This window comes from Octodon degus, unplaced genomic scaffold (genome assembly GCF_000260255.1).
Source record: "Octodon degus isolate 3935 unplaced genomic scaffold, OctDeg1.0 scaffold00137, whole genome shotgun sequence".
NCBI classification, from domain to species: domain Eukaryota; kingdom Metazoa; phylum Chordata; class Mammalia; order Rodentia; family Octodontidae; genus Octodon; species Octodon degus.
Genome location: NW_004524713.1, coordinates 5,174,945 through 5,202,446, shown reverse-complemented (window position 1 = coordinate 5,202,446; position 27,502 = coordinate 5,174,945). Strand labels below are relative to the sequence as shown.

At 46.5% G+C, this 27,502-nt stretch overlaps 1 protein-coding gene across 4 annotated transcripts in view; it reads left to right on the top strand.

The window, feature by feature from the left end:
* The window catches only part of Cdk5rap2 (CDK5 regulatory subunit associated protein 2), a 210,533-nt gene that overhangs the window by 152,141 nt on the left and 30,890 nt on the right, over positions 1 to 27,502 (top strand). For all 4 annotated transcript variants that reach the window (XM_023701591.1, XM_023701590.1, XM_023701589.1 and 1 more), the window contains exons 24-28: positions 3,728 to 4,301; positions 5,975 to 6,207; positions 17,663 to 17,711; positions 20,497 to 20,669; positions 25,163 to 25,282. In XM_023701591.1, coding sequence (XP_023557359.1) covers positions 3,728 to 4,301; positions 5,975 to 6,207; positions 17,663 to 17,711; positions 20,497 to 20,669; positions 25,163 to 25,282 — 1,149 coding nt within the window. The remainder of the gene's footprint in view (positions 1 to 3,727; positions 4,302 to 5,974; positions 6,208 to 17,662; positions 17,712 to 20,496; positions 20,670 to 25,162; positions 25,283 to 27,502) is intronic.

Here is a 27,502-nt window from a genome sequence, read left to right as displayed (position 1 = left end):
AAAGATCAACTAATTGCTGCCTCTGCTTTCAAAGAACTCCCTCCTTGGGAGTGAAGCAGCTGCACATAATTAAATCCGCACAGAGTTTGGGAGAATTCCTTACCCCACAGCCCGCATGCAGTCCTCCGTTTCCCCCCCTCTACAAAGTGCTTCATAGCCAAATAGTGGAAGCAGCACATTTACACCTTTATCGAAGGCTCCTGAGCACGGACTGTGCCTCATGCCGCCACGTTGGTACTTGTGGCGAGACTTGCCGTCTCCTCGCCCTGAAGCCAGATTGTAACCTCTGCTGAATCACAAATACCTGCATGGATTGTGGGCTTTGTGTGTGTGTGGGGGGAATTTCTGAAGTCAAAACTATTAGTAGGATATGTCTGAATGTTATGTGTCTTGCATTTTTAGGGTAGAGGTTAAAAATGCAGGTCTAGGGGCTGGCCAGGTAGCTCAGCGGACTAAAGCGCCTGCTTAGACAGAGCACAGCGGCCGGGTTCGATCCCTGGCATAGTGTGCTGGCCCCACCCCCAGGTGTGTTGAGAGGGCACCTGAGACTGGGCATGGTGGCGTGCACCTGTAATCCCAGTGCTTGGGAGGCTGAAAACAGGAGAATCACTACAAGTTAGATCTACATAGTGAGACCCTGTAGAACCTGTACTAAATAAATTTTTTTAAAAATGCAGGTCTAAGTGTTCATGGGAGAGTACACCCCAACCCCAGGCATTATCTGGGATGTACTTCTGTGTGTGGCTAATGTCTCAGCTGCCCACAACATCACAAATGGACATGTATGAGACTTACATTGTCTTTAGCTCATGATTACTTAATGAAAGTCATTGGAACTAACCTTTGGTTAAGAAGCAAAGTTTTTTTCTTGTGAAATAAAGACCAAGTTCCATTACAATGAGATGATTATAGCAAAAGTATTGCCTTATGCTGGAGGGTGATTCACTAGAGCAAAGCTTTGTTGAGAGAGCTCTTTCTTTATCTTTCTTGCTCACCCTCCTTTGGCTAGAAGTACATACTAATTCCCTTCTCTGTCATTGGCCTTATGTTGGCCATTTTTAAAAATTTATTCTTTATTTTTTTAATGGACAAAATACCTGACATACACAGTTTAAAGGACTAGGTGTTTATTTTGTTTCCTGGTCTCTATTCCTGGTTGGCTGACTGCAAGGCAGAAATGTCATGGCGGAAGGCAGAGCCAAGCTTTTCAACCCACGTTGTCCCGGAAGCAGCTAGAGATGAAAGGGTCAGGAACCAAATATGCCCGTGGTCCTGCCCCCAGGACCCAACCAGACATGCCCAGAGTGTGCCCTCCTAATTGCGCAGGTGTCTTTCTGGTCAGTAAAGTCGACAATCAAGACTAACCACCACAGGCCCTGTGCCAGATACTGACATAACAGATGAATTACTCTCAGCAGCCTCAGAATAGTGATCCGCACAGACTGTACACAGGAAGCATGCTCTGTTAGGAATGCTTACTTTAGGTCAGGTGGCAGCTGCCATCTGAAACGAAAGAGTTACTTCCTGGTATTTATATCGTGACCAGAGACCAGAGTGGACCCCAAGTCAGAAGAGAATGGATTGCAGAACCAGACACTGGAACGTGCAGCTTCTCAGGATGTTTGTGTGATTTTTCTTCCACACAGTCTCCTAGGTCAGCTGGTGCATTCCACGTTGCTGCTCCTGCAGCATCACTGCCAGGGCTCGGTGTCGCCTTCTGTCATTGAAGAGCTGTTCACATTACTTAGGTTCCTTCACCGCCATGTGTCAAGTGCTGTGTGAGCTTTTTTTTTTGCTTTTGCAGATATTGTTTCATAAAATCTTTTTTTTTTTTAAAATGTATTTGGTTGTTACAGGGTCTCACTACACAGCTTCAACTGGTAGTGATCCTCCTGTTTTCAGCCTCCCCAATGCTGGGATTACAGGCATGTGCTTTTTGCCTAAGCTTGCCTAAGCAGGCTCTTTAGTCTGTTGAGCTATCTTGCCAGCCCCCATAAAATCTTGTAAAACAAAACAAAGACAACTCTGCACAGTAAATGATATTCTTTCCACTTTACAGATGAAGTTGTTGAGACTCAGAGAGGTTAACCACTTGGCCTAAATAACTAAGACTGCAACCAGGAAGAGGCAAATTCAGTGTTTGAAACCCACATCTGTTGGATTTCAGAATTGTTTTTCCCACTATGTTCTGCTGTCTCTTTAGGTATTTGAACAACTCCTTCTATGGAGTTACGGTTTCTCTGAGAAGTAGGCATTGTGGTATAGGGATAAGGGTAGAAGCTGTGTAGTCAGGCCTCAGCCTGAAATCTCTCTACAAGTGTATCAGGCATCTCTTCTCTTATTTTCCATGCAGGGGAAACTGAGGCTGTGGATAGTAAGTTACTTGCCTAAGGCTGTGTAGCCAGGAGGCAGCAAATCTAGTTGTGATCTACTCTTCTTTGTTTTCTCTCTGACCCACCAACTCACCTTTCAAATAAGCTGAGCTGCATCTCTGGAGATTTAAGCTTGGTTTCAGGAAGTGTTTCTTGATAGGCTTGTGTGTTAGTGAAAAACCTTACAAAGGAGCCATCATGACAGCTGCTGGGTACTAGAGGACTTGGAAATGAGAAAAATACTCTCCTGCTGGGGATGCTGAAAGTTACCACTGTTTAATGTTGCTTCATGATACCCTCAATATTTCTCAAATGGTCAACTGACTTTTGGTTTGTGTGAGGTATTATACTAGACACTGAGAACACAAGGGTGAAAGGCCATGTCCCTGCTGTAAAGCAGTGTGCAATCTAGTTAGGCAGAGTGTAAATAAGTAAGTGTAAGCCAACTGTCATTCCCGTGTTGGCCCCCAGACCACAGTATGTTTGTTGGGGTAACATATACAGTGTGTATAAAGAGCTTTGGAAGCACAGAGAGAAAAACTATGACTTTTACGTAGTTTGGAGTTGAGAAAAATAAGAGCTGGGAGGCCAAGTAGGAGTTTTGGGAGTAGGAATGGAATAGAGAGCTGAGGGGTTTGCAGGCAGGGGGCCCAGCACATCCACAGCATGGGGTGTGCAGGGAGCCATGGTTAATCTGTAGGAAATCTCCAGGGGTGGAGTCAGGGCATGTTTCTTGAAAGGTTGCTAGAACCAGCATAGGTGTCTCAGGTGGGGAGTGCGCATACCGATGAGTTTTAGGCCTGTCGATGGTTTGTTGTGGTGGATTCACTCTCTTGAACATTTGCTCTGAGCAAGGGGGTAGATGGAGAGGCAAGAGGTAAGAGGTTTCTGTTGCTGTGGCAAAATACCCAAGAAAATCAGTTGAAAAGGAAGAAAAGTATATATTGGCTCAACGTTTCTGAGAATTCAGTCCATAGTTGCCTGGCTGTGTCACTTTGGGTCTGTAGTAAGACAGAGTGTCCTGGAGCAGAGTGCAGAGCGGAGCCCAGCTTCTCCCTCTGGTGGCTGAGAGGCGGACAGGGAGCCGGAGGGATCAGGCGCAGTCTTCCCTTCAGGGGTGCACCCCCATAACTTAGCCTCTTTCCATAGGCTGTACCCCCTGAAAGTTCTGCTACTTCTGGTAGCATTGCAGGCTGGCCTTGGGGGACATTTAAGATTAAACCACAACAGAAAACACTAGAGGCAGGGAGGCTTATAGGTGGCTGCTGCAGTAGTGTTAGCTCAGTTACTGCTGTAACATAGGAGTGCAGGGTACTTGTCAAGGAGATTCTGACGTAAACATATTTCATTTTCAGATTCTAAAGTTTGCCCAACTGATAACCTTTCCATAGTACCGGCATGCATAGAGAATCCTGAAGATTTGCTGGACTCAACCTCAGTATCTACTCAATTGAGTTCTAAGAGTCAGATTTCTGTTAAAGACAATGTAATCTGGACGGATGAATCTGAGAACATTGACATCTCAAGTGATACCGAGTACTTAAAACAGAAAATCCGTGACTTGGAAACTGAGCTGGATGTCTACCAGAAATTTGTATTTCAGTTTCACAAGCATTCCCAGTGCAGTGAGGCCATTATTACAGTCATGTGTGGGACAGAAGGGGCCCAGGATGGTTCCAACAAGCTCAAAGGCAGCACTGATGAAGAAGAACGGACCTTTTCAAGTCTGCACCAAGTACAGTATGTAAAACATATGAAAATCCTCCGTCCGTTGTCCCCAGAAATGATTGATGGCAGGATACTGGAAGGCCTCCAACAGCAGCTGGTGAAGCACGAGTATGAGCTGCAGAAGGAGCAGAATTTGAACCTGGAACTCTTTAGTGACATCCATAACATGCAGAATAAGTTCAGAGATCTCTCACCCTCAAGGTACACTCCACTTTTGCCTTCTCCGCTGTCTAAGTTTGCAGCCTACCATGCTGCCACTGGGCAGAGCTGGCGTGGAGCATGACTGTTGCACAGCGCTGGGGAGGACTTTGTGGTGGGGTCAGGGAGCCAGGCCCTTGCAGGAATGAAACCTGTGGCCACAAAGCTTCATCAGTCATGAGTTGAGTGTCCTCTGAAATTGGCACAGCAGAGCTTGCCTCCTCGGGCTGGGGCCTGGGGTAAAGGTTTCCTGCCAGTCACTTGGTGAATTACAGCATGGCAGCTTTACTGCAGTGGTTATTCTTGGATTCCGTTGCTGGCTTTTGCTGCACAATGGAATGAAAACATGTCCTGGGCAGAGTGGGAGGAATATAAATATTTTTCATATCTTTACCCTTTCAGGTCATCTTAGAAAAATAAGGCTGTATTGAAAGAGAAAGAATTCTTAGGTCATGAAGATAATGCCTTATGGGTATAAATATATACAGTTTTGTTTCATGAGATATGGCAAAAATGGGGTCATTTGTAAACTTGACCTTCATTTGTCACTAACTTGAGACAAGCGCATTATTCTGAGTTGTCAGGAGCCAGAGCGAGCTTTTTAAGACTTCCCAAGCAGGGAGATTGAAGAAAGCTTGTATTTACTGGTGGGTTGCTGTGTCAGGCCCCTGGTTAACAGAACTTTTCTTATTTAATTCCCCAAATGCTGAGCATGAGGTGCTTTCCTGTTGTTTCTGTAAGTAAGGAGCCTCACACAGGTTGCTGTGGCTTGTCTGCGAGTATTCTAGGGCTGTCAGAGCTGCTCCAGGGCTCATGTTCCTGTTGTCCCACTCTAGTACCCATGTTCCTCCTCTTCTTTTAAACCAGCCCCTCCTCTGGCACTGGGGTCACAGGCTCACCAGGCCCACATACTCTTGTTGTTTCAGGGAAGGGCACCGAGGGGAACTGAAGGCTCCACCGACTCTCTGGAGCCAGGTGACTGTGGCTACAGTTGATGTGAGCCTCTTGCCCTCAACCTGTGTTCTGAGCTCCGGCTAACACTCCTGGGTCCAAACAGGAAAAGATAGCCCTGGTGCTAACGAGGCAGGATTGCATAATCAAGCTTTGCAGAGTTGTGTGCGAATCCTGAATCTTCCTCACCACCTAACGTTGTGATAACTTTTGTTTCCTATGAAAGGAAGCATTAAAACATTTGTTAGGAGTCTGAGAGACTCAGACAGCTTATGTGAACTGCTTCCATCACTGATCGACAGGTCCTGTGTACCCTGCTAGTGGTGGCTAGGAGTATGACTGTCCTCTGACCTTTCACTTGGAGGAGAAAGTTCTGTCTTATACTTTCTCTTTTGAAAGTCAATGAGAGTCTTTGGTAGGCTCCTGAATGCTTGGGACCCTTGTTTCTATAGTTCATAATAAAACTAGTTGTTCTCTTGAGTCCTTGTCAATTTATATTTTAATTGGGGCTCTACAAGGTTAAAACTGTTGTGGAAGAGTTTGTTCTAGCTCTTTAGCTCTTTAATCTTGAAGGAGTGTATTTGTACAGTGTCAGTTTTTCTAAAACTGTATGTTTGTACAGCTGCAGGTAAAAAAGTTTGCTCTGTCATATTTTAAATCAGCATTAAGGTCACAAAAATTCAGTTCTAAAATGATGCAAGCATTTTCTTCCTCTCTTTTATCAGTTACGATTCATTAGTTCAGTCCCAGGCCAGGGAACTCTCCCTTCAGCGACAACAGATTAAGGACGGCCACGGCATCTGTGCGGTTTACCGTCAGCACATGAACACCATGATTGCGGCGTTTGCAGAGCTGCTGCAGGCCAGCGACGTGGACGACTGTGTGGCCACGGGTTTTCAGGAGCAGCTGAGTCAGTGCGCGGCGCTGCTGGAGCGATTGGAGAAGCTGTTCCTTGGCGGTAAGTGCGGTGGAGGGGTGTCCTTAGACGGTCAGTGGTGGACCTGGGACTTCCTGAGTGGGCCTGAGAGGAAGGGATGCTTTGCTGTCCCCTCCACCTCTGCCTTGGCGAGGTGACAGCAGAAGGCCCTGGCCGCTGTTTCCGGTACTGGTGACGTGCATGTGGCTTCTGGTCTGTGCCAAGCCACAGGGCCAGGTCAGATGTCTTCTGGGCCAGACTAGCAAGGTGTGTGAGTGCTTGCCCATTCTTTTGTATTGCCTAGAAAAATGGTGTGTGTGTGTGTGAGTGTGTGTGTGGTGTGTGTGTGTGTATACACTCATGAGTGCTAAACCAAAACAAAATAGTTTCAAATATATTCAAGGGTCAGGAGTGACTGAGAAAGGATGAAAGAAAATCTTAAAATTTTTGCTGTATGCTAGGTTTTTTTTTCCTTTCCTTTTCTCCTCCCTCCCATCTTTTCTCTCATTTATTTATTTATTTATTTATTTATTTATTTATTTATTTATTTTGTATTTAGGACAGGGTCTACAAGGTCTCACTGCATAGACTGGACTCGAAGTGATCCTCCTGCTTACAGCCTCCTAAGTGCTGGGATTACAGGTGTGCACCGCCACACCCAGTCTCAGTTGCCATCAGTGTGCCCTGGGGGTGGGGCCGGCTTGGCAGGTCCAGGGATTAAACTCCCCAGCCCCTGTGTCTGCCTGAGCAGGTGCTTTAATCCACTGAGCTCTTCGGCCAGTCCCTTTGCTCTCTTTTGAGACAGTGGCTTGCTATGCTGCCCAGGCTGTCTCAGACTTCTGGTCTCAAGCAGTCTGCTGGCCTCAGCTCCTTAGCAGCTGGAACTGCGGGTGCATGCCACCACCTTGGCTTATGCTATTATTTTAACAATGTTACCACATAATTTTTAGATGTTTTTTAAAGACTATAACAAAGAATTCCCCTTCACCCTTCATCTAGCTTCATTAGTTAGTAACATTTTACCCTATTGGTTTTATTTTCGCTCCACCTACATACTATATTGCTGACTCTCTGAGGGTGTGTACTGACCACTTGATATCCCTTCCCCATAAGCTACTCCAGGTTATTCTTCAGGCTAAAGACATTCTCTTCTGTATAATTATCAAATACTGCTATTTAATGTGGTATGTATTCAGATTTTTATTGATTCAACAGTGTTTATGAGAGGTTTTTTTTCCTGCTTCTGACTGAGTCTCACTCCATGTTACGATTTTCTCCCCCCCCAGGATTGAGATTAAACCCAGTGCCTTGTACATGCTAAGCAAATCGTCTGCCACTGAGCTAGGCCCACTCTAAGCCTTCCCCTGCCCTGGGGTCTGTCATTGCTCTTCGAACTTGTTTAATCTGGGCCCTTCCTTACACTTTCTTTATCTTTTATGACATTTGCATTCTTGAGGAGTTCAGGCCAGTCCCACATTTTTTGAATTATCTGTTATTTCCTCCTGATGAGCTTCCTGACAAGCTGAGATGAGTTATGCACTTTTGCCAGAAAGCTACACGAACGGTGTTCTGTTCTCGTGATGCCGCGCTAAAGAGATACACAATACCAGTTTTCTTGGTCTTGGCGATATTAACTTTGATGGACTTTGGTGAGATCTGTCTGGTTCCTCCATGATAAGATACAGTATTCCCCTGTGAAATAATTGATGGGAACACTTTGCAGCTCTCTAAATAGTCTACTCCTCTCGAACTTTACTCAGGCTTGTTAGCATGCATGGATGATTCTTGCTGGGGTCAAGGATTTTTATGGTGGTGGCTACCTGGTGGTTCTTTTTCTAACGCCATCTCCTCCTTCCTTTATTGTTAGGTGACAGCTGGTGACAGCTGCTAAAAGGATGCCTTCTCTACTAAACCCATTTGTATGTTTGTTGTTCATCAGCTTAGGCTAGTAGGGTGTTGTATTCAGTGGACTCTTCCATTCTGCCTTTCATATTGATGTACTCATGGTCCCACGCTCGGCGAATTGCAGTTCCTTTTGATTCATTTCCATATTTTTTCAGGAGGACTCTTATTTCCTCCCCCCCCCCCCAAAAAAAAAATGTTCCAGGCTCTTCTCATACTGTCCCATTCTCTCAGCCACTTCTCCAAGCAGCCTTGGTTCCTTTTAGTAGGGAATGCTCTTGAAAAACTAAGACTTGGTACTGGGTGAGTTTATTGCTATGGGGGTGTCATTGTTTCTAGGCCCTTTAGCAGGAAGAATGTGTGTGTTTGTAAATGTATAATTTACTTTAAAGAATTATGACATTTGCTACTACCTAATAATTCTAAGCCACACTCACAGAGTTCTCTCTTGTGTTTTCCACCTCCATGTTTGTAAATTCTCTCTGTTGCTTAAGCAGTAAGAACCTGGCTCCTACAGCATCAGTCTTGCTACTGATTTGCTCATCTCCGTGATATATGCAAGAGACTCCAGAATTGCTCCAACCACATCACTATGAAAGGCCTGCTAGAATTCCACAATTTGCTTGCAGTTCTTTTTGGTTTTAGGCCAATGGTGTATAGTTAGGTATTGACTTTAAAAGGTACTTTGGCAGCTAGGGAGATAGCTTGGCAGCATAAACACCTGCCTGGCAAGTGCAAGGCCCTGAGTTTGATCCCCAGTACTGCATTCTGTGCCAGCCCTGGAACCCTGGGTGTGCTGTGCCAGCCACAGAACCGGGCATGGTGGCACACACCTATAATCCCACCACTCGGAAGGCTTGAGACAGGAGGATCACTATGAGTCCAAACTGTATAGTGAGATCATGTACCAAAAGTTAAAAAAATAAGTAAAAAAGGTATTTGATTTCATTCTTTCCATATGTTGTCACATTGTTTATTGGAAATATAAGCTCCCTTTGTCTCTACCTATATTCCATTTTAATTATAATTTTTATTATAACCCTGTGTCCCTGTTGATTTAATTTAATTGTTTGAATACACGAAACATTAATGCATAAATGCAGTTACAATGTCAGTACTTTAATCCTTTTCAGTTGCTCCTGTGCTGTCTTTTTCAGTGCTGGAAGTCAGATCTGGCATCCCACATGCTAACTGACCATGCTACCGCTGAGCTGCACATCCTGGAGTTGTTATTTTGTCCCTTTCCTTTATAACCAGCAGTATTACTTTCCAGTCCCTTTTCTCTCCTAAAGCCATTAGAGTTGGGCTTTTAGTGCTCCTAGCCTCGCCCCTGAAATACTGTGCCTGTCACTGACATTGCAAAATTTAGCGAATAGCACTTGTCTCCATCTCTGAGCTTGCCGTGGTCGAGTCCCTGACCTGGGGAAGTGCTTCACTCACCGCTTCTAGGATGACCCCGTTCACTGTCTGTCTTCGCCCACTGCTGCCTCGAAGCTCAGCCTTCCCTTGCACGTGTTTGGGTGGGCATCACGGCCCTACTTTGCCGCCATTGCAGTTTGCTGGCTGCTGGCCTGTGCGTCTGCCCTTGCCCCCTGCAGCCCACTTTGCACGCACTCTTCTGAGTGACTTGTTCAGGTATGAATCAGATCGTGTCCCTTCTCTGCTCAGAAATCAGGCTTTCTTTTGTGCTCCATGTGAAAGTGCAGATGAGGGCCTCCAGCCTGTGCCAGGACAGCTACATCATGGACTTCATCTCTCTTCATCCCCTCCAGCTCCTCCGGTCCTCCTGGCAGGCCGCCCTGACCCTGCAGTTTTCCCACTGTGCTCTTTCTTCAGGCCTTTGCACTCTCTTCTCTCTGGTGCCCCTCATCCTTTTCCCTTTGCCACTTTGTTGAGAAGTTGCCAGCTTCTCTCTGGCAACTCTGTGCCAAGGAGCAAGGCCCTGCCCCATCATGACGGTTCCTTTCCCCCTTATCCTGCTGTTCCTGTTCTTTGGCTCACTCCATCTGTACAACACCCAGCTGTTGGAGCTCTGCTTCCTTTGCTAGATGGTGAGCCCCACTCGGCCACATGCAGCGTGCCTGACATGTGCTGCTGTAGTGCCAGGGCACAGACAGTGTCTGCATGGAGTTGTCACTCAATGCATATTGTTTGAGAGGCTCAATAAATGAGTGAGTGAATAACTGAATTCCATTTTGTAATGTGGAGCATGTGGCCCGCTGAGGGGAAGTCTTAGTTACTTTTTACTCATTGCTGGGACAAATACCCGACACTCAGAATGAAGGAAGGAAAGGTTTATTTAGCTCACAGTTACTGGAGAGTTCAGTCCATATTCCAAGGCAAACGACAGCAGTTCATGGCAGCAGAAAACAATGAAGAGCAGAGGAGGAGCAGCAGCTGTGGCGTCCATCAAGCCTCTCTCTTCCTTCTATGCTGACTGTGAAGACCTGTGCTCCACTGTGAAGATCAGAGCTCCTCCAAAGTGGTGCTAGGGAGATAGCTCAGTAGAATAAGTGCTTGTCTGGCAAGTGCAAAGACCTGAGTTCAATCCCCAGTTCTGCAAAAAAAAAGAAAAAAGAAAAGAAAAAAAAAAAAAAAAAAAAAGTGGTGTGGCTGTGAAGACTATGTTCCTCCAGACACGGACTTCTCCAAAGAAGTGGGGCAGGGCAGCCAGCTGGAGCCTTCTTCAACTCCTTTATATACACTTTTTGTGCTGAGTCACTCTGGGAGGAAGTTGGTTCCTCAGGGCAGAATCAATTGCACCCCAGGGCAGGCCCTCTACAGCCTGGAACTGTGCTGAGCAGATTCAGCCAAGTTGACACAGCGTATCAACCACTACAATCCACCCAGACATATAAGCCAGTTTCTAGGTACATACATATGCTTATTAACATTTTACTACTTGAACATTGTAGAATATTAGAACCATAACATGTTGTCCTTGGCACCCCAAAAACTCATGCACATCCCTTTATGCAAAAGGCATTTTAGTGTATCTATAAGAGTTGCCAAAGTTGTAAAAGTTTCAGCAGTGTTGAAAAGTCCAAGTCCCAAGCCTCCAAGATGTAAGGCAAACTCTTATCTGTAAACCCCTCTACAAATGAAAGTTAAACACTTCTAATATTCAAAGGCACAAGATAAACATTGCCATTCCAAAAGGCATACACAGCCAGATACAAACAGTTGGAACTAAAACAAGCCCCAAATCCAGAAGGGGAAACATTAAGTCCTGTAGCTCCCTGTGGAACATCCAATGCAACCTGTAATAAGTTGTGAGCTCCAAAAGCCTTACGTGGCTCCACCCCTATAGCACTTGTGCTGGTAGCTCCCATGGCTTTTCTCTCAGGCCTGCTTTGTTCCCTTTTTGTAGCTTTCCTTAGACAATTTTCCTTAGACAATTCACATTCCTGGCTTTTTCAAACATTCTGAGGTTTCCACTGAAGAGGCTTCTCACTCACAGCTTTACACACTGCCTTCTCAGGGGCACACTGCCTGGCCTCCCAGGCCTTCTGAAATCTAGGTGGAAGCCTTCTTAACCTCGGAACTCTTGCATTCTGCATGCATCTAAAAACCATTGCCACATGGATGATGCCAGATGGAGCAGTAGCCAGGCTTCCTTCTCTCTTAGCTGTAGGGATTGAGTGCCTGGATTTCTGAGCTCTCTGACCCTGATTTTGAGAAACAAATTCTCTATGTTGGCGTCATTCTGTAATCTGGTGTGGCTGCCACCTCCATTCTAGAACATGAGGCTCTGTGGCTTTTGCCTCAAAGCAAAGTCCTTCACCCTTGCCATTCTGAGGCTGCAAAGGGCAAGAACCTGCCACCTCCTGTGATGCCCTTAGGACTCCTGTTCCGTCTCAGCAGTGGAGGTCCTCTCAGCTCTGTCTTCACAGTTCACAGTCTTCCTGTTGCTTCCTTTCTGGCCAAACTCACAACATTTTAAATCATCCTTTTGGGCTCTTTGCTCTTGATTCTTAACATAAATCTGGCTAAAAGCCCCCAACAACAACCATGCTACTGCCCCAATATTTGGCTGCTTTGAAATTTCTTTTTCAAGATTAACTAGTTCACTGTGCTTAATTTCAGTCTCAGGCAAAGTATCTGGACAGAAGCAAAATGCAGACAAGCCTTCTGCCAAGCCATAACACAAATCATCTGCAGTCCAACAACCAATGCTGTCCTTCTTCGCAGCCTGGTCTTTACAGTCAGGCTTCCTATCAGCATTCTGGTCTGAGTTTTGGCCAGAATCTCCCACATAGAACAGCTGAAACTATTCCAGCACTTTGCTTGTAGGCAACATCTCTGAACCTTTCCTATCTCTTCCCATAAACCATTCCTAAAAGCTTGTAATCCACATTGTCAGGCGTAGCCACAGCCATAACCCCAGTCCTCCGGTACCAAAATCTATCTTAATTATTCTTACTTGTTGCTGGAACAAATACCCAACACTCAAAATGAAGGAAGGAAAGGTTTATTTAGCTCACAGTTTGTAGAGGTTTCAGTTCATACTCCGCTGGCTCCAAGGCAAATGATAGCAGTTCATGGCAGCAGAAAACAATGAAGAGCAGAGGAAGAGCAGCAGCTGTGGCGTCCATCAAGCCTCTCTCTTCCTTCTATGCTGACTGTGAAGATCGGCACTCCACTGTGAAGATTGGAGCTCCTCCAAGGTAGTGTGGCTGTGAAGATCAAGCTCCTCCAAAGACTGGAAATTCTCCAAGAAAGCAGGGCAGGGTGGCCGGCTGCAGCCTTCTTCAACTCCTTTATGTACACTTTTTGTGCTGAGTCACTCTGGGGCAGCCCTTCGTGCCCTGGGGTTGAGCCAATAGCACCCCAGGGCAGAACCAATCACTCCCCAGGGTGGAACCAATCATGCCTCAGGGTGGAACCAATCACACCCCAGGGCAGGCCCTCTACAGCCCAGAACTGCGCCAAGCAGATTCAGCCAAGTTGATACAAGGTATCAACCACTATACTGGGGTTTAGGAATAATGCCCTGCACATCTAAGCATGTGATCTACAGTGAAGAATGTAGCCTCATGTGAGGCCAGGGGATTAGGGCTCTGGCTCCCCACCTGGTTCCTGCCTCGGTTTGTTTACCCATAAGCTAAGCATTCTAACACCCAATTCACAGAACCTTTTAGGGTCAAATTAACATCTCTGAAGCCCTGGATGGTCCTCAGTGAGTTTCCCTGGAGTGTCAGTGTTAAGGCGCTGGAGCAAAAGATGGCTGCTGGGATCCCTGGTCCGGACCCTCCTTTGCTGACAGGGATGAACCGAAAGCACTTGTTTCTTCTCCAGGCTTTTCCCAATCTCCCTTTTCTAGCCTATCCTCCTATAATGAGGATGATGGAGAAAGCAGCTAGGAAATGAGGAACTCTGGTCTTGTTGAGTGTTCAATCTGTGCTAGACATTGTTGTCAGCCCATGAGGAACTATTATGAAGTATCCTCATTTGCTAGAAGGAACAGAGAGATTAATTTGTTTAGAGTCACACAGGGAGTAGCAGAGTCTTAATTCGAGCCCAGGCAGTTTGCTTCCATAACCTGTCTTAACTACTAACCAGCTTCTCACACTCTTATCAAGTTGGATGCATGATCAAATGTTTCCGTGGGCCAGCCCTGCAATTGCCCCACTCTGAGTGTTCACCTGTCCCAGGCCCCTTCTCTAGGTGGTCCTCCTCCTCCGCTTTCAGAGATTCTACCTCTAAGGATGTTTCTCTGTTCACCCCAAGTGGGATTAGACTCTGGTTCCCTTTCTTCATTGTGGGTTCTTGTAGCTCATGCTTGATAGTCACATGATCATGTAATAGAGACCATCCCAAGAGCTTGTGATGGAAAGAACAAGACTTTTGGAGTCAAATATTTGGATTTGCAGATATTTTACCTCTTTAAGTGTCATTTATCTCTGCAGAAATAGGAGCACCCAAGCTGGGGAGATAGCTTAGTGGTCTAGGCGCCTACCAGGCAAGCGCATGGACCCAGGTTTGATCCCTGGTACCACATTGCTGTGCTGGCTCTGGAACCCTGGGCATGCTGTGCCAGCCACTGAAACACATGCCTATAATCTCAGCACTGCAGAGGGTGAAACAGGAGGATCGCTATGAGTCCAAGCTGCCTAGTGAGACCCTGTACCAAATAAATAGATTTAAAAAAACTGGAAATAGTAGCACCCATCTTAACAGAGTTGGTCATGAAGATTAAATGAGATTATTTAGAGTGTTTGGTGTCCTCAGCAAATATTAGGAGGTTGGGAGGTGATACTATGATGACAGGGTACCCATGGTATGGTTGGCAGAGTGATCCAGGCCTTCAGATCAAATGGAAGATTTTGATTCCTACTCACCCCTGGTACCTACCTTCCCCAGGGCCCCTTTCCTCCTTCCCTTTGTAAAGCAGTTCTTCCTACTTCAAAGGCATAGCTGTGCTTCACCCCCTCTGCGTCTTCCCTGGTGACCCAGGCCACAGTATGCTTATGCCCTCTGTATGGCCGTCTACAGCTGCCTGCCTGCCCCTCATCCCAGCACTGTTACACTCTTGCCTTTTGGGCCCCGTGTCCCCACTCTTGTGTGAACTCATGGAAGACAGGGTGGCTCCATGTTCCTGTGGATCCTCAGTGTCCAGCCCGGTCCCCTGGCGGATGCTGAACATCCACATCTCATGTGAGCGTGAGAGGCAGCAGCACTGAGGTCGGGCTGGCGGTGAGGCCAGGCTGTGTTATTGGAGCTGTGCTCTGCAGGACTCACGGGTGTGAGCTGCAGAGCGCTGCTGTAGGAGAGCCTCCACCTTGGCCGCCAAGTGAGCGCAGGGCGGGACAGTGTGGAGAGGCCTCAGAAGGTGGGCCGGCCAGTCTCAAGTCTGCCTTGCACAACAGTAAGTCTTCTCGCTTATTTACATGGGAAGGGGACAGCTAAATGGTTTTCATTTGAGAAGATGAAGCCACCCGACAGCCGCAAGCTACACAGCTTTGATGTGTAACAACAGGATTTACCTGGGAGACGGGAGCAGCACTTTCATGACCTACATCCTAAGCCCGACAGATGGTGCCCTGTCACCTGTGTGAAGGCAGTTTCCACCGAGAAAGTCAATGCAGCAGTTGTTACAATCTCCCTGTGAATCCCACAGTAACCATTTGTCATTTAGTTTTAAAAGAACCCTGTAGTGACAGGGGAGTGGGTGGAATACAGCCACCGTTGAGTTATTGCAGGTTCCCCAACTGGTCTTTTATTTGAAAAAGGGGAATCTTGTGCTGCTGGTGGCATTGGAGCACTTCTTTCTGTGGTCATGGGTCTTATGAGGAATGGAAGTCTCCTGACCATTAAAGCCACTTACAGCCATCAAGTGTAATGATGGCTGTAAGTGGCTTTAATGGTCAGGAGACTTAGCATGTTTGACACGCACCCCAAGCCCAGGGTCCAGACCTGTGAAGTTTCCTTTTGGAGAATGAGTACATGTGAAGCAGTTGCCACCTGCCTTCCGCCTCATAGTTTGCAGATGTCTCTTTGGAGGGTGGGCTGGGCAACTGGCCCGTCCTCAGGGTCTGTAGGGCAGCATCTTACCATCAGCTGAGTGCTGGTGAGTAGACTTGATGCAGGCATGAAGTGAAAGTTGCCAGCTAGAGTTGTTCTTTCAGTAGCTATCTGGGACTTTGTCCCTGTCTGGGACTTTCATTCATGGCCTTGCAATCTGACCCCATCAGTTGTGGATTTCTCCTGGAGGAGGAATGCAGAGGACAGAGGCATGGGGCCTGGAGTGCATCCTCTGTGGTGGAGGTCTGCCTGCCTCTGCCTCCTTCCTGCAAACCATGCTGTCTCCATGCCCTTTGGGCCAGGATGTGACCAAGAGATCAGAGGCATAGAGTTGCGATCGCACTGGATCTCAGGATGCCTCCACCTCCCTTACTGATCTGTAAAGTGCTGGAGAGTGAGAGTGAGCGGGGGTGGAGGGTGGATACCACAAACCTCCTGGGCCTCTGCTGTTCTCTGGGAAATGGAGGTGACAGCACCATGTGCCTGGGATTGTTATGGGGCTGAAAGGAAAGAGTGGCAATCAATGAGCTGCACTGGGCCTGGTGCCTGGGTACTGAAGCTCACTGAAGTCCTTCCTCATGGTGACAGTGCCCCTCAGTAGAAGGTGGCTGTTGAGCCCTAGGTTATGTATGTGCTCTTGGCACCCAGGCAACTGGCTGGTGGCTTGGAGAGGGCCTAGACATCAGCACCAGGCCCTGCTAGTAGGTGAGAGCCACAGACAGAAAGCAAACATGCAAGCTCTTTTCCTACACTGTGGGCTTGAGAAATTTTCCTTTTAGGGGTAGTTTTAAAAATTGTATGTGTGGGTGCAGTTTAATTATAGTCTCATTTTTCAAGTGCAGCTATAGAAGTGTTTGTTTTTTTCTTTAGCCATGTGTCAGTTTCTTCAAAGAGCTCATCCTGGTCTGCAATTTCCAGAGTTCTGAAGTATTTTTAAAATAAAGTTGTTAGTCTCTTTGAAATCTGGGCTCATGCTTCCTTTCAAACAGCGGATGATGACATGCAGGGATCGAGCAGAGCGTCTTTTGCCCAACAACATCCTGCGCTTTAGTTTATTTTCTTTTGTCATTTCCTTTAGTCATTTTGCCTGCTGTAGAGAGTGTTCTTTTTTTCAGCTGCACTCAAATACTACCTTTCCTAGTAATCCTAGTTCTGACAGTCTTTCCAAAAGACATAATTTAAATGCAGATAAAGCTGTATGCACAAAGATGTTTATTTCATTTATTTATTAAAGTAAAATTTGGAGGTGACCTAAATTTCATATAAAGAACTGGCAAAACTGGTACATGGGTGCCCACCATGGAATATTAGTATAAGCATTAAAAACTCAGATTTCTAAAGCAAATTTAGTAAAAGAAATGCTTGCAATGATGTGCAGATTGAAGAAAATTAAGGCACTGCAGCCTCATTTCTGCCCAAATGCATGCAAGAGAGAAGGGAAAGCAATCTAGTTCTGGTCTGTGTCTGCAGAGGATAGCTGGAAGAGAGTGAGCTTTTTGGATTCTGTTGCCCTTTTCCTATGATGTGTATATTCTGTTGTTATCAGAAGTTTTTTTAAAAAATGTGTTTAGTACAGGGTCTACAGGGTCTCACTACACAGATTGGACTTGTAGTGATCCTTCTGTTTTCAGCCTCCCAAGCACTGAGGTTACAGGTGTGCACAAACATGCCCGGTCTCAGTCGCCCCCACAGTGCGCCCTGGGGTGGGGCCAGCACAGCATGCCTAGGATTGAACCTCTGTCCCTGCGCCTGCTTAGGCAGGTGCTTTAATCCACTGAGCTATCTGACCAGCCCTAGTATCAGAGTTTTAGAGAAGGAAAAGGAACCGCACCCAGCAGTGCTTCGATGACTGCTTTTTGGATTCAGTGCGTCAACTGGAACGAGTGCCCGAGCAGTGCCAGCACCTGCCATCTGAGCTGTACTGCTGGTAATTGCACTTTCCCTATCTGGAACTGTTGTAAGGAGAGTTTAAACAAGCGAAACAGTGCCCCTGCAAATGTGTGGGCAAGAAATTATTAGGAAACACTTTAAAAAGATTTTCTTTCTTTCTTGATGTTATGTCTGCTTTCAGGGAAATCAGCTGGAATGGAACTGAGTCTCCAGAAAGAGCCAGTAGAGAGGTAAGTGGGCAGCAAATACTGAGAAGAGTTTTGGTTTCCTGCCAGATTTTTACAAATATTCTGATTCTCTTCCATTTTCTGTGACTTTAAATAAGGCATAAACATGTACAGAGTTGACAGTGGCCTCCTGTTCATGCTGTGTGCCATTCAGGTGACGCCTGGCATTTGCTGGGTGCTTTGAACCACATGACAGATTCCTTCTCTTGGCTTCTGGGTCCCTGCAGGACAAAACTCCTAGACTCCTGGCTCTGGTGTTGAGCTCTTCTCAGGCTGGTCCATCGCCCCCTCCGCTTCCCCTGTACTTGGTCTTACCTGGCTCTGTGTTGTTCCACTGTGGCTGTGCCTGGGCCACACCCTCCACCTCCCTCCTCCTGTGGCTGTAAACAGAGTCCGCTGGAGTGGAAATGGACGTGGCTGTCCCCAGCGCCCTACTTTTTCACCGTGTCCCAGGGTCTGTTACTATCGCTGCACCCGCCACCTAATTGCATTAAGCAGCGATCTATCCCATGGTGCTGCAGTACTTTCTGTGCTCACCTTGCCGCTCTCAGACTCCTCAGAGGAGGACAGGGGCTGCCTAGCGCCACCTGGGTGTCGGAGTGTGTCAGCTGCTGCTGTAGGTGTGCCATTCTATTAGTTCTCACCCTACTAATAGAAGGAGCATTTTTGTTTCCATTTAGGGTCAGAGCTGCACATTTGCACTGGTATGTGGGCTAGGACTTGCACTCGAGTCTGTCCGACTCCAGTGCTTTAGCACACACTCCTGTTCTGTGCTCTTCTGAGGGAAGACTATTTGTGTTCATACACTTTCTCAGCCTGCCTCCATGGCCAGCTGAAAATGCACCATCTTGCCCTCCTCTACTTGTTAAAGCTTATATGAGCCCTGGATACCATCCTTCTCTGTACGGATGTGGCCCTTTGGAGTCCTAGGGGCAAAAATAAAGAAATAGACTTAAGTTTTAGATGAAAAATGAATTTTTTTTCTGTATTTAGGACAGGGTTTATAGGGTCACTGGGTCTTACTATGTAGACCGGACTCTTAGTGATCCTCCTGTTTGCAGCCTCCCAAGTGCTGGGATTATAAGTGCACGCCAGCATGCCCAGTCTCAGTCGCTGCCTCAGTGTGCCCTGAGGGTGGGGCCGGCATGGCAGGCCAGGGATCAAACCCCAGCCACTGCACTCTGCCTATGCAGAGGCTTTGGTCAGCTGAACTATCAGACCAACCCGAAGCAAACTGCACTGAGCAGGCAGGGAGGTACCACAGCTCACTGGACAATATTTTCATCAGGGCTTCTTTGAATTTCAAAGAAATTCTCATTTCTTCACTATAGTATCTCAAAGATCCATCCCAGTTCAACCCATTATTTCTGTCCTCATAATGAAAGATCACACCCCACTGTCAGGCTGTGGCGAGGACAAGGAGGGGCTCTCCAGGTAATAAGTGTAAGGGGCCCAGGGCCGCTGGGAGAGCATCCATGCTGGCGGTGGGGGAAACGTGGCCCCTTGCAGCAGTGAAGCCAGAGAGGCATGCTGGGCCCATTGGGCTAGTTCTCAAATACTGTGTGAAAGAGTCCCGACACTATTCTACAGGAGGAAGTCAGAAGCGGGGCTGACTCTAATCGGATTGGCCATTTGGAAGACTATTTTATTTTGGTGGTTCTGGGGATCCGACCCAGGGTGTTGTTCCTGCTAAGGCAAGTGCCATACCACTGAACCACAGTCCTGGTCCCCAGAGGACTACCGAGTGTGTCGGGAGAATGCATTGGAGGAAGATGGGGAGCCTCTCTCAGCCTCCTCAACCAGGGTCTTCCCTTTCTATTTCTGGCAGATTTGCTTTTCCTTCTCTTTTACCTTTTTTTGCTGTAGGCTTAGCCCTCGAGGGGTCACTCCCAAGCTCATTAGATAGGTGCCCTTGGCCTGATCTGCACTTCTGTGGGCAGCAGCAAGCCTCTGCATCCATCACGCTGTCTGGGCACAGTTGCAGCTGGTGTTTACCTGTTAATGAATGTGTTGCAGCTTTGGAGTCCTTTGCTCTTGTCTGAGCTCGTGAATAATGAGACTGTGGCCACTGACAAGAAGTAATAGGAAAAAGTGGGAGAGCAAAGAGCTTAAATTAAGGAGCTTATCTATAATGGAGATTCACGTGGACTTTCCACAGCATTGGGGTTGTTTTTCCTCGTGGTATAGGTGGTCCTCGGGAAATACAGGTTAATAACCGCATGATTGCTGGAGTGCTGCTGTTGGAACTGCTTAGGGACCAGGAGGCTTTGAGGTTTGCAATTCCATAAGGCTGTTTCATGGCTTTGGGCCAGCCTTCCGCCTCTCCCAGGGTCCTCGGAGTCAGATAGGTCTTGAGGAAATCGGAGTGGTGCATCTGATGAGCTGAGACTGCTTTACGATGGGCCTCAGTGTCCCCAGCTCCAAAGGAGTGCAGGTAGCACTGTCTTCCTCAGAGTGTGTCTATGAGGACCCCGTCAGATCCAGTGTCTGGTCCAGAGTGGAAGTTTGGTAAGTGGTGTAGCTGACCCGTGCGTGCCCTCTCTGTTTGCTCCCCTACAAGCCAGAGCTGGGGCAAGCATGGTCCTTCACTGCCTTCTTTCTTGGCTCCACACTACAGTCTGCGGAGCTCCTTCAGGTTTCAGATGTCCAGGACTTAGCCCTGTAGGGAGATGAGAGGGCTGAGTAAGTTGCAAACATGGGAGTTACACAGGGAGGGTGACCTTGAGTATTCTCACACTGTGGCCCTAGCTTGTGAAAAATGACAAATCTCTCATTCCTAATGGTTAAGGATTGAAGAAGACAACTTAACCTACCAGCATATTCTGCCTGACTCTCCTGAGCCTTCTGCCTCTCACATGCTGTCTGATGATGAAATATCCGACAAGTCCTCCCTCTCACGAGACCAGAAGCAAGACAGTGAGACCGAGAAGGTGAAAATGATGATGAACCATTTTTCTCAAGGTAAGCTATGCCTTGATAGGCGTCATACCATGATCATTTTTAAACTGTACCTGCTGCCTTGCCTGGGTAAGCAGAGTGTGGGGACCTCCTCAGACAAAAGGCAACAGGGAGGCCACAGTGGGCCAGGGGTGACATCTCTATCACTGGAGAAAGCTGTGGTGGTGGAAGTGTGGGTGGCTGGGGAGAAGTCATTTTTGCTCTTTAAATGATGGTGTTTTGGCAGGGACAGACTGGAAAACACTGCAGTCCAGAGTCAGTGCCAATTCGGTCAGTTTCCTTTTGTTTCTCTCACCCTCAGGCAGTGTTAGTTTGAAGCTGCTTCTGCTTTGCGTTGTAGATATCCAAGAGTGTTCAGCCCCCTGTTCTGATTATTTGGTCTGAGTACAAGTTTGTGATTTCTCTTTTGCTTTGTTTCTCTTAGTGTGACACTTGGCACATAGGCCAGGCCCTTTGAGTCAGCCCATTGAAGCTACCGTAGCAGAAAGACATAGGCTGGGTGGCTTACCAACAGCAGACATTTGCTTTTCATGGTTCTGGAGCTTGGAAGTCCAAGCTCAAGGTGCTAGGCAGCATGGTTGGGTCCTGGTGAGGGTCCCCTTCCAGGTCAGCATGCTGTCTCCTCATGGCCTGCTTACGTGGAGGAAAGCAGGCAGGAGAGCTCTCTGGAATCTCTGTCACAAGAGCAGTGGGCAGTGATCATGGCTCACGTCCCAGAGGCCATCACCTCCTGCCTCCATCACACTGGCAGGAAGGGCTGCGGGAGACATGGACATTCAGACCTTAACACCCTTGTGCTGTCTTTACCATGAACTGAGCTGGTAAAATCAGTATTCCCAGGAGCCCACCACAGTGTCCCTCATCCTGTCACCTTTCCTGTATGTGGAGGCCTTTTTTTTTTTTTATTGTTTTGTTGGCTGGTTAGGTTTTTGTTTGTTTATTTTTTGACTTTTTGGTCTTTTTGGTCTTCGGGGTCTTGCTGTGTAGTTTGGCCTGGCCTTGAACTCACTGTATGGCCCAGGTAGGCCTTGAGCTTGTAGCAGTTATCCTGCCTCAGCCTCCTGAGTGCTGGGATTACAAGTGTGACCACCACATTTGGCTATACTTAGAATCTTGCTTCCCTCCTGTTAGGGTAAAATGCAAGGTTTAATGCTTATAATTCAGCATATTTCTAAGAGTCAAGGGATTGGCTAGGCCAGACCACATAGACCAGGGCTCGGCAAACTCTTCCTATAAAGGCAAAGATAGTAAATGTTCCAGGCTCTGCAGGGTGTGCGGCCTGCATTGCTGTTGCCCAGCTTTGCCATGACAGCACATAGGTAATGCACCTGGATGGCCGGCCCTGGCCAGCAGCACTGTGTGCAGAAGGTTTGGCCCTGGGCTGCAGCTAGCAGGCGGTCAGTAGGTGCAGAGTCCGGACCTCCCCTAGGTCTCTGTTCTCTCCTTTATTCCATGAGTAGCAGTGTGGGCTGCACGGCACAAAGCAGGCAGTGCTCCTACCCAAAGCTCTTTGTTGACAGCCGGTCACATAGGTCCTGGTGTGAAAAGATTTGAAATCTTGTCAAAGCAACAAGACCCCACTTTTTAGATGAAAATGCATAAGGAGGTCCCACCAACACAGCATGAAGACCAGAATGGGACCTGTGCACCAGAGTGGCCCCCCGGCCATTTCCCTGGATGCCCAGAGGCCACAGTGTAGACTTTGCTGGGACAGGAAGCTCACGGTGTTGGTGTGATTCAGCTCACCCTGCAGCCAAGTGGCTGGACCACGCTGCTTGGGCTTTCTGGATCCCTCTGGCATTGTTGTAGGTTTCTGATTCCTTGATTTCTTTAGGTCTTTTGTGGCTTCTTTGAATTTAGATCAGGTTGCAAAGTATTTCCCGATCTCCCCGGGGCCACCGCCTGTGTGAGCCCAGCGTGGAGCTCAGTCCTTCTCCCAGCGTCCCCAGACCACTCCTCTGAGGCCTCGGTGTGGACTCAGTGCCGTGGGGGTTGTGGACCCAGGTGGATGGAGCCTCCTTCCGAGCAGAACATGACTCTTTTGCTTCTCTCACCCTGCTGCCTTGCCCGCCTTCTTAGCTGTGTAGGCATCTGCGTCTGCTCCTCCAGGGACCTGTGGCTTTGGCTCCCTGTGCCCCGCACGCCAATGGTGCTTTACAGCCGCCCCAGCATATCCACCATTATCTTAAGTTTATTTGTCTTAGCCTTTTCTAGTCTGCATCTGTTTTTCCTTTTGTCAATTTATAATTACGTAGGGAACTAGTTCAGTATTTTTTCTTTTCTCATTTAACATCCTATCAGAAGCTTCCTGACGTGTTTTAGATAATGTCAGTTTTGGTAGCTTCAGGAGAGCCCACTGCATTTCCTTACGGTCCCCTGCTGCTGCACATTAAGGCCATTTCCAGAATTCACAGTTGTAAACAGTGCTATAGGGAGTATATTTGAACATGAAGCTTTTCCCTTATTTGGGGTCATGTTCTTAAGATGGATTCTCTAAGTTGGAGCTACTAGGTAAAAGATACTTTGTGCGTGGGCTGTGTGTGTATGTGTGTGTGTGTGTGTGTGTGTGTGTGTGTGTGTGTGTGAGGATGTCTATGCAATGTGTGTGTAGTGACTGCTTCTTATAGGATTATGATTTTAAAGAGTACATTTATCAGAAGGATTTACTGTAAGAGAGACAGGCATTTCTTTTCCTGTTTGTAAAGGCTGGTACAGTATCGTGTTTCCTTCCCCTCTCTGTCACTGCATAATTAATAAGTGGTGTCCAGTTCGACTGGGCGCGATTCCTGCAGCCTGAGTGTTGGCCCAGCTCCTGAGGCAGACTCAGCAGAAGTGGGTGTCTTGATGGCCACGAGGTACTCCTGCCCCCCAAGGCAGCGGGGCGTGACACGTAAGCCAGCAGGATGGTTGCAGTAACGCTGTTGCTGCCCAACTCTGGCCTAGCCGCTAGGAGCAGACCTCAGGGCCGCAAAGTGGGGACGGGGGTACCGGGCTGGATGGGCCAAAACCGGGTTGCGGGCAGAGCCTCGGTGCTGTACTGCAGCACACACAGCAGATATTCCACCCGGGACTCGCCTCACTTCTGGCATTAATGGGAGATAGCTGAAGGTCTGGGAATTAAGTCATCTCATAAACATTCAAATTCATGGCAAAATTACTATTTAATTAGGAAAAGATCTGTAACATTGTGCTACTTTTAAATGAAAGCCATTTTGGAGGAATTAAAACTGGGTTATAACATTAGTATAATGTTTTAAAACAAACATTACCAAGACATACAGAGTGTACCCTAATTGATGAATTAAAGGCATTAGTTTTGCCTTTGGATACTTAATGTGATTATGCTTTAAACACTGACTCTAGAAAGCTACCTCTGGGTTGCAGCTGTGCTTGCCTCTTGCTTTGTTGCAGTGAGCTGTGACAGGATGCGAGATAAGAGGTGCTTGTTTTAGGAAATTTGGAAATTTAAAGTTTTTATCTATCATTAAGGATTATGTTAAAATGTAATACCAAATTTTGAAAAGTCCAAAATCCATCACCCTGATATTCGCTGCTGTTCATACCTATGTGTATTTCCTTCTTTTGTATATTTGTCTTCCATGCCTGTGTTAGTTTTTACATGTTGTGTTGAATAACGAATTTTATATCTATTTTAAAATTTAACATAATAACATAATTTTCCCAGGGTATTATATAGTGTTCATAACATAATTTTAGTAGTTGTATAATACTGCATCATAAAGGATATACTACAGTTTAACAAATTGAGTTATTTTTGCTTTTACGGTTACATGCAATGCTGAGATGAACATTTTCATGCATTCTGACAAATACTTGTCAGTCTCTCAGTGATCTCTTTAGAGTCCTAGAAGTAGAATTATTTGGTGAAGACACTGGAAAAGACCTTTTCTAAGGCTAAAGATATAAATAGTCTCAAAAGATCATAGCCATTTTTACTCAGGCTAACAGGATACACTCCTGAGATCACCCTTATTACATTCTTGCTGGTATTGTTTTGCTTTATTTTTAAGACTTGAATTAATAAGTGATAAATGGATAACGTATTCCTTTCAAAAAATTAGTCCTGAAAATATCTGGATTCATTATGGAGGTAGTTAAATCAACTCTCAGGCAATTCAGGCAGACTTGAAAGTGATCTGTTAGTTTCACCATGAGGAAGATTTTAAATTAATATTTGATATTGAGAAGAATAAAGGCTACATTAGAGTTAGCATTAAAATTGTATGGAATATAATTTTTCCGTGTGATGTGAAATAGCTTCCTCATAGAGGGCTGCGGAGAATCATTACAGAGCTGTGTCTGCAGGCTGTGGGAAGTGGCTCAGTCTCCCCCAGCCTAGGAAAGAGTTGCCAGTTGCCAACTATCTTAATACATCCAGTGCTGTTTGGAATTTCAAGATCTCTGCATAATCTATAAATTATTCAATTTGTTGGGGGCTTCAGACTTTAAATTAAAAATGTCCTTCCTTCCTGTAGATTTGCTAATGGAACATATTCAGGAAATTCGAACTTTAAGAAAACGTTTAGAAGAATCTATTAAAACAAATGAGAAGCTACGGAAACAGCTAGAACGGCAAGGGTCTGAGTTTGATCAAGGTAAGGCACGACCTTCCCACAAGGCACTATAAGCCTGGGAGTGCTTTATTGTGACACGTTTGCCTGAATAAGCAGTCTGTGGCCAAGGCTGGTACTTGATAAATGTTAATTTCTCCACCATTTCAGAAGTCTGCCAGCCTCTGGCATCCTGAATTGTAGCTGGCTCCTCATTGGATTGGGGAGGCCATAAAGATACAGGTAAGTATTTTAGAATAGAATATTCTAAAAGCCATATTTTGTCTTTTTGTAAAAAATGGATTATAAAAGTATCCACATTTTAGCAGTCTGGTAAGTCTCCCATACCAATCAAAAGGGCATCAGTATTCCCGCATAACTGCAGTCACATTTATTTATTTAGGTATTGGGAGTTGAATCCAGGACCTTGTGCTGCCAGGCAGTTTCTGTGTCACTGAGCTACATCGCTGGCCCCACAGTTACCTTTCTATGGCATGATCTTCCATGAAAACTAAATGTATTTTTCCTGCAGGAAGACATTCACAGAGTTCAAAAATTCAAACCTTCATACTTGACCTATTAACCCTGTCCTTGTTCCCCTCCTCCCAGCTTTTGTTGATTTTCTTCTGTATCCTCAGAGTGATTATTTTAAAAACGCAAATGCTAGTATGTCTTCTTCTTCTCGCTCTCACTGCCCCAAAGCTGGCAGACTCTGTATCCTCTGTTCTGGCATATTTTTGCTCAAGAGCATCTCTTGGACATCTATCCAAGAGACTCCAGAGCATCTCCTCATTCCAGGAAGCATGTGCCTGAGAGCAGTACGGGGCCCTGGAAAGGCCTGGGTTTGCCCGGATGCTGGATGGGCCTCAGTGTAGATCCCAGTTCTTGCGCCTCTTAGTTTTGCGACTGGTCATTTCACTCCACCCCTCCCATTCTTAATTCTTTCCCCAAACACGGTCATTTAGAGATGAAATGAGGCAGTGTTATGAACAGGGCCTTGTTCAGTGCCTCATCATTTATTAATAGTTGCTTTCATCATCTTTAGCAGTCACATTTTACAGTTTTATTTTGCATAGCACACCCAGTTTAACATTGCAAAGCTCTGACATGGGCAGGGACTCTGATGTCATCCATCTTTAACAATGAGATTCCTGAGTTCTGGAAAGATAGTACTTGGGTGGTGGCCCTGGAGTCCTTAGACCCTAGTCCGTGTCTCATTCCACTGTAGCCTGCTGTGGCCACCAGCGTATCAGGACACCGTGTACCATGTGGGCTTCCATTTGCAGAGCAAACAGCAGTTTCTGCCATTCCCTCTCCATCCCGCCTGCCTGCTCCACCTCACCTCCTACCTGCATCCACCCCTTATTCCCCGCAGGGAAATTGATTAATCTGAGTTATTAGTCATATCCAACACAGGAAAGAAATAGGTGCCTGGGCCCTGCACATTCACTCTTGGTAATACCTGAATTAGTTTCATTCTGTTTTACATTTTCCCTGGCAAATCCAATTATAGAATTATTTGGGGGCTCAAATGGCCACCAGCTACAATGGCTCAGGCAATTGCTCTGGAGAGTAATTCCCTCTGACAGGAAGGTTTACAAAAAGGCATTCATAAAGTATTTACGCTGGTGGGAAGACATGCTGTTCTCACCAAGTTGTCACAGTCTCTGGGAAGACAAAGAAAGAAAAGTGGCTCCGCCCCTCTCCACTGTGAAGTGCTTATCTTGGGACTGGGTTGGAAAAAGCCCTGGCTCCCTGCCATGTTGAGGGGGAACATTATTAGAAACTGCTCTCATTCATTTGAGCGTCGTCTGCTTGTCACTGGTCACCTAGGGAGTGCTACTGGTGGTGGTGCTCAGAAGGCTGGCCCTGTAGCATGACAGTGGCCTAGTCCTCACCAGCTTGTGCGTGTTGCTCAGGCTTAGACTGTGTCAGGATCTACTCTTTGGCTTATTTATCTCTTTGAAAAGTGACTGCTTGATGACATGATACTTTACTTGGAAGACCCAAAAAACTCCACCAAGAAGCTATTAGAATTAATACAGAAATTCAGTAGCATAGCAGGTTACAAAGTCAATACCCAAAAGTCAGTAGCATTCCTCTACACAGCCAACAAACACACTAAGAGGGAAATTATAGAAACAATACCTTTTACAATAGCACCGAGGAAAATGAAATACCTTGGAATTAATCTAACTAAAGAAGTCAAAGATCTTTTCAAGGAAAATTACAGTACTCTGAAAAAAGACATTGTAGAGGATTTCA